Here is a 14,084-nt window from a genome sequence, read left to right as displayed (position 1 = left end):
AGGGTCTCACTTTAGCCCAGGCTGACCTGGTTCTCACTCTGTAGTCTCAGGTTGGCCTCAAACTCATAGCGATCCTTCTACTCTTCCTCTGAAGTGCTGGGATTAAAGGTGTGTATTACCATGCTTGGCTTTTTTTTTTTTAATCGAAACATCCCCAGTTGACTTAATTTCTAAAAAAATATTGGTGGGGTATAAAGAATAAAAAGAGGGCCAGGTATGGTAGCTCATTCCTTTAATCCCAGCATTTAGGAGACAGAGGTAGGAGGAGTCCTGTAAGCTTGAGGCCAACCTGAGACTACATAGTGAATTCCAGGACAACCTGGGCTGGAGCAAGAACCTACCTTGAAAAAATAAGCAAAAAGGAAAAAAATATATTTATTGGTCAATGATAGAGTATTGTCTAGGTTGTAAGAGGTACTAGGTTCATTCCCCATCAACACACACACACACACACAGAGGGAGAGAGAGAGAGAGAGAGAGAGAGACAAGACTGCATTCTTTATTTCTTTTTGGTTTTTGAGATGGGGTCTTGCTCTAGCCCTGGCTGACTTGGATTCTACTATGTAGTCTTAAGGTGGCCTGAAACTCTTGATGGTCCTCTTACCTCTGCCTCCCATGTGCTGGGATTAAAGGCATGCACCACCATACCCAGTTTATTTCTTTAAAAAAAAAAAAAACAACTTTATTTTTTTTTTGAAGTAGTGGTTTGCTGTATCCCAGGTTGACCTGGAATTCAGTATATAGTCTCAGGCTTGCCTTGAACTCACAGCAATCCTCTGCCTCCCCAGTGCTTAGATTAAAAGCATGCACCATAAGCCTGCCATGTTGCCTTTTTATCTATTTACCTTTTTTTGACCCTTAACATTTAAAAATGAATGCATTAGTAGTGTGTATTTGTATATGTGTGTTGCTGGGAATCAAAACTAGGGTTTCACTCATGTTAGAGAAACAATCTACCACTGAGCTATATTCCTAGCCCTGTAGTGTCATTCTTTTAAGATGATGTTTATGTTAAAGGCTCTCTTTTAAAGTCTTGTTTGTTTTTCTGATGTTAAATAAATAATGATTAAGTTTCTATACTGAGTCCAAAATGGACCTTTGGATTTCATATTAAGAGAGAATACAGAGTGGTACATGTTTACTCATTTTAATGAAAATATAACCTAAAAATTTAATTATGAGAACAGGATATGATTTTTTGTGTATATGTTCTAGATGCTATCTTCTGTATATTTTGTTTTGTTCTTTTTGAGAAAAAGTCTCTCCTCATGTAGTACATACTGTCCTGAAACTCAAAATCCTATTTCCTCAGCCTCCCTGACTGCCAGGGTTACAGTTGCCTACCATAGTGTTCAGCTAGCTGTTATTCTGTGCATCACAAAAGGACAGAACCAGCTTCCTGCTACATAGTAAAGCTTTTCATATTTTTTTCTATTCTGTATGTTAAAATTGTATATGGATGATTACTTTATCAGTAAAAAATAAGCCGGGTGTGGTGGTGCACACCTTTAATCCCAGCACTCGGGAGGCAGAAGTAGGAGGATTGCCGTGAGTTTAAGGCCGCCCTGAGATTCCATAGTGAATTCCAGGTCAGCCTGAGCTAGAGTGAGACCCTACCTCGAAAAAAAAAAAAAAAAACCAAAAAACACCCTGTAGAGTAGTACCAGTTTAATATTGCCTATTAACAGCATTGTAGAGCAGATTATTGAGCACACCTTTGTGGATATTTACAAAAGGATACAGCATTCATTAGTACTATTGATGGTTTAAAGTTTTTAGACATGATCCGAAAAACAAAAAAATTCTCTGTAATAAGTAAATATTAAAGTTACTTCTGCAGGTTACTCACTATGTAAATTGCAGTGAGTTTTCTTTATTTCTTTTTATCTGTTTGTTTGCAGTACTTTGACCTTCTAGTTGGCTTATAGTATCTACTATCATTAAAAGTTTTACATTTTGTGTAATAACATGTTTTGTCCTTCCTGGCTTTTGTATTTAATACCATCCTTAATAAGGATTTGCCTGCCTCAAGGTTTTTTTTTTTGTATTTTTGTTTCAAATGCTTATGTTCTTTGAATTTTCAAGTTCACAAGTACTTTTCCACTTGTTTCTTTAAAGCTTTTATTGTTTTGGTACTTAAGAAAATTGAGGTAGCATTGAATGTAGTATAAGCAGACAGTAAGACAAAACTGAGAAATTTTGTTTATTTTGTTGTTATCCTACTTAAGAATAAATGTTGATGAGAAATTTTGGGGGCCTTGTATTTATTGTTTACCTTGTTTGAAATGTGTAATTTAGTAGTTATACTTCTACCCGGAGTATTAACTTCAAATTATCTAACTAGCAGCAGCTTCCTTCTTTAGTTAGCATGTAGTACTTTTTTTTTTTCACATTAAAAAAATATATTTTTTTAATCCCAGCACTTGGGAGGCAGAAGTAGGAGGATCACCATGAGTTCAAGGCCACTCTGAGAATATAGAGTGAATTCCAGGTCAGCCTGGGCTAGAGTGAGACCCTGCCTCGAAAAACCAAACCAAACAAACTCCATATGCATGTGCCCCCTTGTGCATCTGGCTTCTGTTGGTCCTGGAGAATTGAACCTGGGATCCTTTGGCTTTGCAGGCAAACACCTTAACTGCTAAGCCATCACACATCCCTTAAAAATTTTTTTTTTATTTGTTTAGTGTTATTTATTTTTTAACTTCTTTTTGAGGCAAGCCCAACAGACTGACCTTTTTTTTTAAATGCAAGAGAGCAAGAGTGAAACAGACAGACAGACAGACAGACAGACACACACACACACACACACACACAGAGAGAGAGAGAGAGAGAGAGAAAGAGGGGGGTGCGGGGGAGGGAATGAGAATTGGTGTGCCAGGGCCTCCATCCAATGCAGTTGAACTCCAGATGCATGTGCCCCCTTGTGTGCATGTGTAACCTTGTATGCTTGTGTCACTGCATCTGGCTCATGTGAGACCTGAAGAGTCAAACATGAGTCCTTAGGCTTCACAGGCTAGTGCCTTAACTGCTTAAACATCTCTCCAGCCCTTGTTTGCTTTTTAATTAATTACTTATTTGTTTGTTTTGAGGTAGGGTCTCACTCTAGCCCACGCTGACCTGGTCTTCACTGTATCGTCTCAGGCTGGCCTCAAACTCACAGCACTCCTCCTACCCTCTGCCTCCCAAGTGCTTGGACTAAAGGTATGCACCACCAAGCCCAGCCTTAATTTTTTTATTTATCTGTGCGTGTATGTATTCCTGTGTGTGAATGAGGCATGCATGGTGTACATGTGAGTATAAGTCCTTGTTTGTCCATCATGTTTTGAGGCAGGGTTTTCTACTCACTGCTGTGTACACTAATGTAGCTGTCCTCTGCCTACTCCCCAGCTTTAGGATTCTCCTGTATCTGCCTCCCTTCTTGCCTAGGTATGAGTTCTGGGGAATCTGAACTTTGGTTGGCAGGCTTGTGCAACATGCTTTACTCATTGATCCTCTCCCAGCCCTCCCCCCCACCTTTTTTGTGACATAGGTCTCTTGTAGCCCAGGCTGAACTCAAATTCATTATGTATCTGAAGTTGACTTTGAAGTCTTCTTGTGTCTGCTTCCTGAGTGCTGAGCTACATCCCCAATCCCCCATTTGTTCTTGTTCTTCTTCTTCTTTTTTAATAATTTTATTTGCAAGCAGAGAGACAGAAAAATGTGTATATTAGGGCCCCTAGCTACTGCAAAGCAACTCTAGACACATGCACAACTTTGTGCATCTGTCTTTATGTGGCTACTGGGGAATCAAACCTGGGTCATCAGGCTTTGTAGGCAAGCACCTTATCCACTAAGCCATTTTTTCTTTTTTTTTTCCTTGAGGTAGGGTTTCTCTCTAGCCCAGGCTGACCTAGAATTCACTGTGTAGTCTCAGACCCCCCCTGGAACTCGTGGTAATGCTTCTGCCTCTGCCTCCCAGGTGCTGGGATTACAGGTGAGCACACTACACCCAGCTCATTTATTTATTTATTTATTTTGAAATGCTTTTACTCCTCCTCACTCTATAACCTTGCTGACCTGAAACTCATTTTGTATTCTAGCCTGGCCTCAAACTCAAAGCAGTATTCCTGCCTCTACCACCAAAGTACTAGCTTGAGCTACCACCTACAACTACAGGCATGAGCCTCTATAGCTAGCTTGAAATACATGCTGATATTCACAACTTGAATGGCTAGGCATATATATTAGGAATGATTTTATTTTTGGCTTTTTTTTGCCCCCAAGGAAGGGCCTAACTCTAGCCCAGGCTGACCTGGAATTCACTGTGTAGTCTTAGTCTGTCCTCAAACTGACGGCAATCCTACTACCTCTGCCTCCTGAATGCTAGACATGTACCACCATGCCCAGCCTAGACATGTTTTTATTCTTACCCAAGAGCTCAAAATTAAATTCCTTACAGTATGAAAGTGGGAAACCCGGTAGTAATTTTTTTTTGTTTATTTTTATTTGAGAGCGACAGACAGAAAGAGAAAGGCAGAGAGAGAGAGAAAGTGGGTGCACCAGGGCCTCCAGCTACTGCAAATTAACTCCAGATGTGTGCGCCCCCTTGTGCATCTGGCTAACATGGGTCCTGGGGAATCGAGCCTTGAACCAGGGTCCTTCGGCTTCACAGGCAAGCATTTAACTGCTAAGCCATCTCTCCAGCCCCATTAGTAATTTTAGCTGTTGTTCCTTTTGTGGAGTATGTGTGTGTATGTGTGTGTGTACATGTATATATATGATTATATATATTTTAGAGAGAAAGTGGGCATGCCAGGACATCTTGACACTGCAGACAAACTCCAGATGTATGTGCCACTTTGTACTTTATATGGGTACTGGGGGATTGAACTCTGGCCAGCAGCAGACTTTACAAGCAAGTGCCTCTATTGCTGAGCCATCTTCCCAGCGCTGCCCTCCATTTGTGGACTCTTTAAAATATTATTATTATTTATTTTTTGAAAAGTTAAAAATTTCTTAATTTTTTATTCCTGGTACCACTACCACAATTTGCAGGGCAATAAACATGATATAATGAAAGAAAAAGAAAGACAAAGCTACAACAGATGAAAGACCTCAGGAATGTACATCTAATTGACACTACATTGCATTTTATCAATAGCTGCACTTTTTGCAAACTGTGGCTATGACAGTCCTGAACAAGAAGGGTTTCCTGTTTAAGTTGCAGTAACTTTTTTGACTATAAATCATCGCTCCTTCTGTGGCAGATTACAGTTCCTCTAATGCATTTGGGACGACTATCTCAAAGTAACCTGCAGCTTTCCTGACAACTCCTCGCTCTCTCTCCTGCTAAGAACTGTAGCCCTTTTCTGCTGTTTTTAAAACCTTCTGCTACCATATCCACCACTTCCACCACCAGATCCATAGCCACCACCATAGGGACTGCCAGACCTTCTTCCACCAAAACTGCCCCCCTTCATGGGTCCATAATTTGACTGCTGTTGTCCACTATAATTTTCGAAATCATTGTCGTTCCCACCTCCACCATAGTTACCACCACCAAAATTTCCTCCTTCATTGTAATCATTGTATCCTCCTCCTCCTCCACCATATCCACCACCTTGGTTTCCATATCCTGGTCCACCACCACCATAGCCTCCTCTACTACTATAACCAGGACCACCACCATAGTTGCCACCATCACCTCCAAATCCATCATAACCACCATCACCACCACCATACCTCCCTCTGCTGCCACCACCTCCACCACCATAGCCACCTCCACCAAAGTTTCCACCAAGACCAAAATTACCTCCACCACCTCCAAAGTTTCCACCACGACCCATAAAGTTGCCAGATCCACCTCCACGACCTCTCTGTGACCCAGCCGACTGCATCTCTTGCTTAGAAAGGGCCTTTTTCACTTCACTATTATGCCCAATAATAGTGTGATATTTCTGAACAACAATTTTATCAACTGTATCATGATCATCAAAAGTTACAAAAGCAAATCCTCTCTTTTTTCCACTCTGCCTGTCTTCCATCACTTCTGTGGTTTCAATTTTGCCATACTTTTCAAAGTAGTCTCTCAGATTATACTCTTCTGTATCTTCTTTAATACCACCAACAAAAATTTTCTTCACTGTCAAATCGGCACCAGGTTTTACAGAATCCTCTCTAGAAACAGCTCTCTTTGGTTCCACTACACGCCCATCAACCTTGTGTGGCCGAGCACACATTGCCGCATCCACCTCTTCAACACATGAGTAAGTCACAAAGCCAAAGCCTCTGGAACGCTTGCTTTGGGGGTCTCTCATGACCACACAATCTGTGAGTGTGCCCCATTTCTCAACATGTTCTCTCAAACTGTCATCTGTAGTTTCAAAGCTCAGTCCACCAATAAATAGCTTTCTCAACTGCTCTGGTTCTTTTGGATCATACCCCCACCCCCCCCAGCAGCAGCGGCGACGGCCAGAGTCAGGCTGGGGGCGACCAGGCAGCGGTTTTACCTCCATTTTGAGTTTAAAATATTATTTTGTTTTTGTTTATTTATTTGAGTGAGTAAGTGGCAGAGAGAGGGCTGGAGAGATCGCTTAATGGTTAAGGCACTTGCCTGTGAAGCATAAGGACCAAGGCAGATTCAGTTCTCCAGAACCCGCATAAGCCAAATGCAGAATGTAGTGCATGTGTCTGGGGTTTGTTTGCAGTGGCTAGAGGCCCTGGTGTACCCATTCTCTCCCTCTCTCAAATAAGCAAATAAATTAAATATTTAAAAATAATTTTTTAAAGGAAAAGAAGAGAGAAATAGAATATGAGTGTACCGAGCCTCCAACCACTGCAAAGATACTCCAGACACATGCGCCACCTTGTGCATCTGGTTTATGTGGGTCCTGGAGAATTGAACCTAGGTCTTTTGGCTTTGCAGGCAAGTGTCTTAACTGCAAGCCATCTCTCTAGCCCAATTTGTGGACTCTTAAACTATCAGCAAAAATACTTTTACCTCAGAAGTAGAAATGTGAACTGTGGAGAAAACAGAGCAGTGTGAAGAATATTTTTTAAATTACTGATAACCTAGTAATAATTTATCTTAATTTTTGTCATTTAAGAAATCTAAATATGAAGCCGGGCGTGGTGGCGCACGCCTTTAATCCCAGCACTCGGGAGGCAGAGGTAGGAGGATTGCCATGAGTTCAAGGCCACCCTGAGATTACAGAGTTAATTCCAGGTCAGTCTGGACCAGAGTGAGACCCTACCTCGAAAAACCAAAAAAAAAAAAAAAAAAAAAAAAAAAAGAAATCTAAATATGAACCAGGCATGGGAGGCAGAGGTAGGAGGTTCACTGTGAGTTGGAGGCCACCTTGAGACTACTTAGTGAATTCCAGGTCAGCCTGGGTAGAGAGTGAGACCCTACCTCGAATCTTCCCCCCCAAAAAAGAAAATTAAAATATAAAGATTTGTGGGAAATAAATGAGTAAATGATACCCAGGTTGCCATGTTTACTGTTGAAGTATGTCTATTACAATGTAAAACTATCTCCTTTGTATCTAACTTTGAATACTTTAAACATTTTTTTGAGTTTTATGAATATTTTTGCAGTTGAAAAGAATTCAAATAAAGGTCTATCTAAAATACTATAGGAATTAATTAAATTTAATTAAAACAAAAGGAAACCATTTTTCTCTAGCATATTGCTTAATTTAGCCAACCTTCTGTGTATCTATGGGCCACATCATTGAATTCAGCCAACTTCAGGTAAAGATGCTGGACCAAAAAATTCTCTTTCTTGAATATCTTTTTTTTTTTCTTCCGAGGTAGGGTCTCCCTCTAGCTCAGGCTGACCTGAAATTCACTATGTAGTCTCAGGGTGGCCTCGAACTCATGGCGATCCTCCTACCTCTGCCTCCCGAGTGCTGGGATTAAAGGTGTGTGCCACCAAGCACATCTTGAATATCTTTTATTGAATATTTTCTTGTTATTCCCTCAATAATGTAGCAACTATTTATATACTATTTCTATTAGGTAGCATAAGTAATGTAAAATGACTTAAAGTACATGAGACTTGTGTGTAAATTATATAAAAGGCTTGAGCACTCACAGATTTTTTTTTATTAGTGAGTGTTCCTGAAATTGGTCTCCCACATATCCTGAGGTACACCTGTATTTGTGTAGCTAGGATTTCAGACTCAGATCACTGCATTGGTGGGCTGGAGATATGGTTCAGCTGTTAAGGCAGTTGCCTGCAAAGCCCAACGACCTGGGTTTGATTCCCCAGTACCCATATAAAGCCAGAGGCACAAAGTGGTGTATGTGTCTGAGCTTGTTTAAAGTGGCTGGATGCCCTGGGGGGCCCCATTCTCTCTCTCTCACTCCTTTCTCGACTTGCAAATAAATATATATATATATATTTTTTAATCACTGCATTGGTGCCTTTCTATGTTTTGTTTGCAGGTGAAAAAAGCCAAGATGCAGGAACCAGGAGAGCAAACTTTAAGGTGTGTAAAGTTGAATTTCTTTGTAATGACCTGCCTTAGTTCCCCCCCTCCCCCACTTGCTGATTAGTGAATAGGCATGCTTTGGGTTGACTGCATTCTTTTTGGTTTTCACCCTTAGATATTTTAAAATTATTTAGTTTAAGATTTCTCTTCAAAATAAGATTGCTTAAGCCTATAACTTAAGTTCATTATGGGGAATATAGAAAGACTCTCTTTAAAAACAATAACTCAGCCATGACCCTGTCTCAGAAAGCCAAACCAAGCCCGGTGTGGTGGCACACGCCTTTAATCCCACAATCGGGAGGCAAAGGTAGGGGGATCGCCATGAATTTGAGGCCACCCTAAGACTACATAGTGAGTCTAGGTCAGCCTGAGCTAGAGTGAGACCTTACCTCCAAAAACCAACAAATAAATAAATAACTCCCCCAATCCAAAACCCTGTCCAAAATTAAATACTCAACAAAATGTTCTGAGCTCATTTTATGTCAGGTTTCTGTGTCCTTGAACTCTCTGCGGTCCTATGCACTCCCAAGTGCTGGGATTAAAGGTGTGCACCACCACTGCCCGGCTCTATTTAGTTTTTACTTTTGTCTCCATTATACTGTTGGTAAATTTTGTTCTTATCCCACTGAGGCATAGGGAATTCAGTGACTTGTCCAAGTCATAAATGTAGTCACTGGGGGGATGGAATGTGAGTTTGGCTATCTAGCTGTAGAATCGACATGATTTTTTCTTGGATTAGGTAGCTGCTTTTTGGGGGTAGACTCTTACTCTGTAGTGCAGACTGCCCTTGAACACATGCTAATTCCCCTGTCTCAGCATCCCACATTCTAGAATTAGAGTGAGCCACCATATGCAACTAGTATCTGTTCACTTAACCAGTGTGCTATTCTGTTAGAATAATGATAACTAGAGAATGGGAGTTAAAGAAAAATAGGAGACTCAAGTTGGAGTGATTTCCATTCCAGAATTTCAGTGGCATACTCCCAACATTATAGTTTCTTAACATAATGACTTTCCCTCTCTGTTTACTTGACCTGCTTTTTAGAATTTTCCCTTTTTTTTTTTTTTTGGTCCATTATTTATTTATTTATTTATTTATTTGAGAGCGACAGACACAGAGAGAAAGACAGATAGAGGGAGAGAGAGAGAATGGGCACGCCAGGGCTTCCAGCCACTGCAAACGAACTCCAGACATGTGTGCCCCCTTGTGCATCTGGCTAATGTGGGACCTGGGGAACCAAGCCTCGAACCGGGGTCTTTAGGCTTCACAGGCAAGCGCTTAACCGCTAAGCCATCTCTCCAGCCCAATTTTCCTGTTTTTTTAAAAATATTTTTATCTATTTATTTGAAAGCAGAGGAGAGAAGAGAAGAGAGAATGGGTGTGCCAGGGCCTTTCACCATTGCAAATGAATTCTAGATGTATGCACCACTATGTGATCTGGCTTTATGTGAGTACTGGGGAATCAAACCCAGGTTGTTAGGCTTTGCAAGCAAGCTGCTTAACCCTTCAGCCTCCTGTTTGTTTATTTATTTTATTTTATTTTTTTGGTTTTTCGAGGTAGGGTCTCACTCTGGTCCAGGCTGACCTGGAATTAACTCTGTCATCTCAGGGTGGCCTTGAACTCATGGCAATCCTTCTACCTCTGCCTCCCAAGTGCTGGGATTAAAGGTGTGCGCCACCACACCCGGCTCTGTTTATTTTTAAGCTGGAGTGCTTGCCTAACACATGTGAAGACTTGGGATCATTAACTAACATTACAAATAAAAAACAAACAGGGCTGGAGAGATGGTTTAGCGGTTAAGGTGCTTGCCTCCAAAGCCTGAGAACTCAAGTTTAAATCTGCAGGTCCCATGTAGCCAGATGCAGTAACGCAAGCATGCAGTGTCACACATGCACATAAGGGAGTACACATCTGGAGTTCATTCACAGCAGTCTGAACATCCTGGTGTGCCTATTCTCTGCCTCCCTCTCTCTCTCAAAATAGAAATAAAAAAAATATTGTCTAAACCTAGATACAGTAACAAAAACAAACAAAAATAACAGAAACAAATTGTTTTTTTTTCTATAAACTTTTATTTTGAGAACTTTGAACCAACAGAAAAGTAAACAGTGCACTTCATGCTCTTTTTTTTTTTTTATCTTTAGTTTTTAGTTTATTTGAGGTAGGGTCTCACTCTATCCCAGGGTGACCTGGAACTCACTCTGTAGTCCCAGGCTGTCCTCAAACCCACAGGGATCCTCCTATCTCTGCCTCTCAAGTGCTGGGATTAAAGGTGTTCGCCACTATATCTGGCCTCACTCTGCATGCATGCTTATATAATATTTTCCTAGATTTGCCAGTTGTTAATATTTTTTTCTGTGTCTTTATTTTGAATCAATTGAAAGTAATTTAAAAATTCAACAAAGTGTCTATGCATCTGGAATTCATGAGTTTGTTTGCAGTGGCTACAAAAAAAACACTCCTCCCCGTCCTCTGGCTCTTCAATTCATCCTCTTCCTTGAAGCTCCCTGGGCCTTGGAGGGGGTGATATGGATACTATGTTAAGCTGAGCCTTGGCACTTTGACCAGCTATGCATAGACATTAACCACCCATTGTCAAAAGGAGTTACTCTGATCAAGGCTGAGAGCAGCGGTGATCTGTGGATCTAAATTCCAAAAATTTTAATGTTCAGAGCAGGGCATGGTTTGCCCATTCACACGTTCTCCCTCTGCCCCTCTCCCTCTTTTTAAATTAAATTAAATTTAATTTTTTTATTTGAATTTTATTGTTTTTAATTAATTAGTTTTGTATTCAGCAAATACAGTCAGTTTGATACCATTATTGGGCTCCTCCGTGACCTATCCCCTCCACTTGGCCCCTCCTTGTTGAGGTATATGGGTCGTGCATTGTGGAGTTAGCCTACAGTTATGGTTAAGATAAATGTCTCTGGATATCATGACCCAACATGTGGCTCTGGCATTCTTTCCGCCCCCTCTTCCACAAAATTTCCCTGAGCCAAGTTGGGTTCATTTTTGGTCTGCTTCAGTGATGAGGTGTTGGGGGCCTCTGGGTCTCTGGCTCTCTGATTTGGTAGGAGTTGATTTTTCTGTGTGTTGATCTCCTTCCCCCTTGTGCTGTTATCCAGTTCACCAGGAAATCAGCACCCTTGCTTGTTTTGCCAATTTTTCTTAGTTTCAGCCGGGGCCCTTTTGAGGTATGATGGGGTGGCTCTCTCCTTAGGATCCATATCTTTCTTTCCCTGGGATTTCCAGCTCAGCTAGGTGGTTGCCATCTTGTCCAGAAGTAGAAACAAATTATTTAAACCGGGTATGATGGTGCACATATTTAATCCCAGCACTCTGGAGGCAGAGGTAGGAGCACTGTGAGTTCGAGGCCATCCTGCAATAGTGAATTCCAGGTCAGCCTGGGCTAGAGTGAGACCTTATCTCAAAAAAAAAAAAAAAAAATTTATTTTTTATTTTATTTTTTTTTTTTAGAACTCTATAGTCTCAGGTTGGTCTCAAACTCTCGGCAATTTTTCTATCTCTGCCTTCCAAGTGCTGGGATTAAAGGTATGAGCCACCATACCCTGCTGGGTTTTTTTGTTTGTTTTGTTTTGGTAGCAAGATCTCTTTTAGACCAGGCTTGCCTCAAACTCACTATAGCTGAGGCAGACCTTGAACTTCTGATCCCCTTGCCTCTCAAGTGTTATGATTGCAGGAGTATACCATCATGCCCAACCAAATCGTCATCATCATGGGGGGTAGAGAAAAATACAGTAAATTGACCAATTTAAAAATTTTCAATATATTTTTATTTATTTATTTGAGAGAGAAAGAGGGAGGAAGGGAGGGGGAGAGGGAGGGAGGGGGAAAGAGAGAGAGAGAATGAGAATGAATGGGTAGGCCAGGGCCTCAAGCCACTGCAAATGAACTCCAGACACAGGCACCACCACCTTCTGCATCTGGCTTGCATGGGTCCTGGGGAATTGAACCGAGGTCCTTTGGCTTTGCAGACAAGCCCCTTAGCCGTTAAGCCATCTCTCCAGCCTGAATTGACCCATTTTAAAGGTTCCAATCACTACTTGGAACATTTGTAAGCCTATATAATTTTATTTATTTATTTTAGTTTTTTGAGGTAGAGTCTTGTACTAGCCAAGGCAGACCTGGAATTCAAATGCACTCTGTAGTCTCAGGCTGGCCTTGAACACACTGCAATCCTTCTACCTGTGCCTCTCCTGAGTGTTGGGATTAAGGTTGTGCACCATTGCGCCCAGCCTTTTTCTTTTAAAGATTTATTTTTTATTAGAGAGAGAAGGGTAGTGAGAAATGGGAGCACCAGGACTTCCAGCCACTGCAAACCAACTCCACAGATGCAGGCACCACCATGTGCGTCTGGCTTACATGGGACTTGGAGAATTGAACCTGGATCCTTAGGCTTCACAGGCATGCGCCTTAACTGCTAAGCCATCTCTCTTGTTTTGTTTTGTTTTTTAACTATTGACAACTTCCATGACTATAAACAATATACCATGATCATAATCCCCTCTTACCACCCTTCCATTTCCCCCTTGGAATCCCTCTTTCACTGAATCCTTTCTTCTTTCCAATTATTCTCTCTTCTATTCTGTTTTTATTTATTTATTTATTTGACAGAGAAAGGGGGGATAGAGAGGGAAGGAGGGAAAATGGGCATGCCAGGGCCTCCAGCCACTGCAAACGAACTCCAGATGTGTGCACCCCCTGGCTAATATGTGTCCTGGGGAATCCTGGGCTTTGCTGGCAAATGCCTTAACTGCTTAGCCATTCCTCCAGCCCATCTCTCCTATTTTGATGCCATCATTCCCCCCCCCTTTTCTTCCCCCTATTATGCAGGTCTTGTGTAGATAGTGTCAGCCACTGTGAGACATGAATATCAAGGCCACTTTTTGTCTGGATGACAGCATTGTGAGCAGTCCTTCTCTTCCTTTGGCTTCTACATTTTTTTTCCATCTCTTCCACCATGGTCCCTGAACCTTGGAGTGTGTGATAGAGATGACTCGCTTAGTTCTGATAGTCCATTGTCACTTTTCAGCACTATGGTGTGTTTTGAGTCACCCCAGGTGTCACTGCCTTCTGAAAAAGAAGCTTGTCTAACCAGAAGTGAGCTTTAATATGTCAGCATACAGCTCATGCTTGGACAGTCCTGAGACAATACAACACTGTCTACCTGAGTTCCCTTGAATGCTCCCTAAGGCCTACAAATGCATAAAAAGGAAAGCCCTAAAGGGGACCAGTTTGCTGTGTGCTCATTTCTCATTAGCTCTTTAATTTCTCCTCAACATTCTCTTCCAAGACTATCTTCCTGCACTCCATCAACACACTTCTGGGGTCCTTTAGAATAGTTTTCCTCTCGAGTTGGGGGCATGGTGGCGCACACCTTTAATCCCAGCACTCGGAAGGCAGAGTTAGTAGGATCACCATGAGTTTGAGGCCACCCTAAGACTACATAGTGAGTTCCAGGTCAGCCTGGACTAGAGTGAGACCCTACCTCGAAAAAAAAAAGAATAGTTTCCTTTTCTGGGAGAGGCTCTCTAATAGCTGCCACAACTTCATGCCCTATTCAGCAGGAAATAGTTAACAATCTGAC

General features: G+C 41.5%; 2 protein-coding genes across 6 annotated transcripts in view; one reads left to right on the top strand and one right to left on the bottom strand.

Moving 5' to 3' along the window:
* Nucleotides 1–14,084, top strand: part of Eya3 (EYA transcriptional coactivator and phosphatase 3) — a 106,283-nt gene that overhangs the window by 28,641 nt on the left and 63,558 nt on the right. For all 5 annotated transcript variants that reach the window (XM_004671246.2, XM_004671245.2, XM_045150214.1 and 2 more), the window contains one exon: nucleotides 8,428–8,471. In XM_004671246.2, the coding sequence (XP_004671303.1) occupies nucleotides 8,428–8,471 (44 nt within the window). The remainder of the gene's footprint in view (nucleotides 1–8,427; nucleotides 8,472–14,084) is intronic.
* Nucleotides 5,263–6,494, bottom strand: LOC123460797 (heterogeneous nuclear ribonucleoprotein A3-like). The gene has a single exon (XM_045150218.1). The coding sequence runs from the start codon at nucleotides 6,492–6,494 to the stop codon at nucleotides 5,358–5,360; it is 1,137 nt and encodes a 378-aa protein (XP_045006153.1). The 3' UTR covers nucleotides 5,263–5,357.

Source organism: Jaculus jaculus, chromosome 5 (genome assembly GCF_020740685.1).
Source record: "Jaculus jaculus isolate mJacJac1 chromosome 5, mJacJac1.mat.Y.cur, whole genome shotgun sequence".
NCBI classification, from domain to species: Eukaryota; Metazoa; Chordata; class Mammalia; order Rodentia; family Dipodidae; genus Jaculus; species Jaculus jaculus.
The sequence above is the reverse complement of the archived record's forward strand: the minus strand, read 5'-3'. Positions and strand labels throughout refer to the sequence as shown.

What these genes read in the sequence shown, in the direction of transcription:
- LOC123460797 (XM_045150218.1), bottom strand. Translation starts at nt 6,494, where the DNA reads ATGGAGGTAAAACCGCTGCCTGGTCGCCCCCAGCCTGACTCTGGCCGT.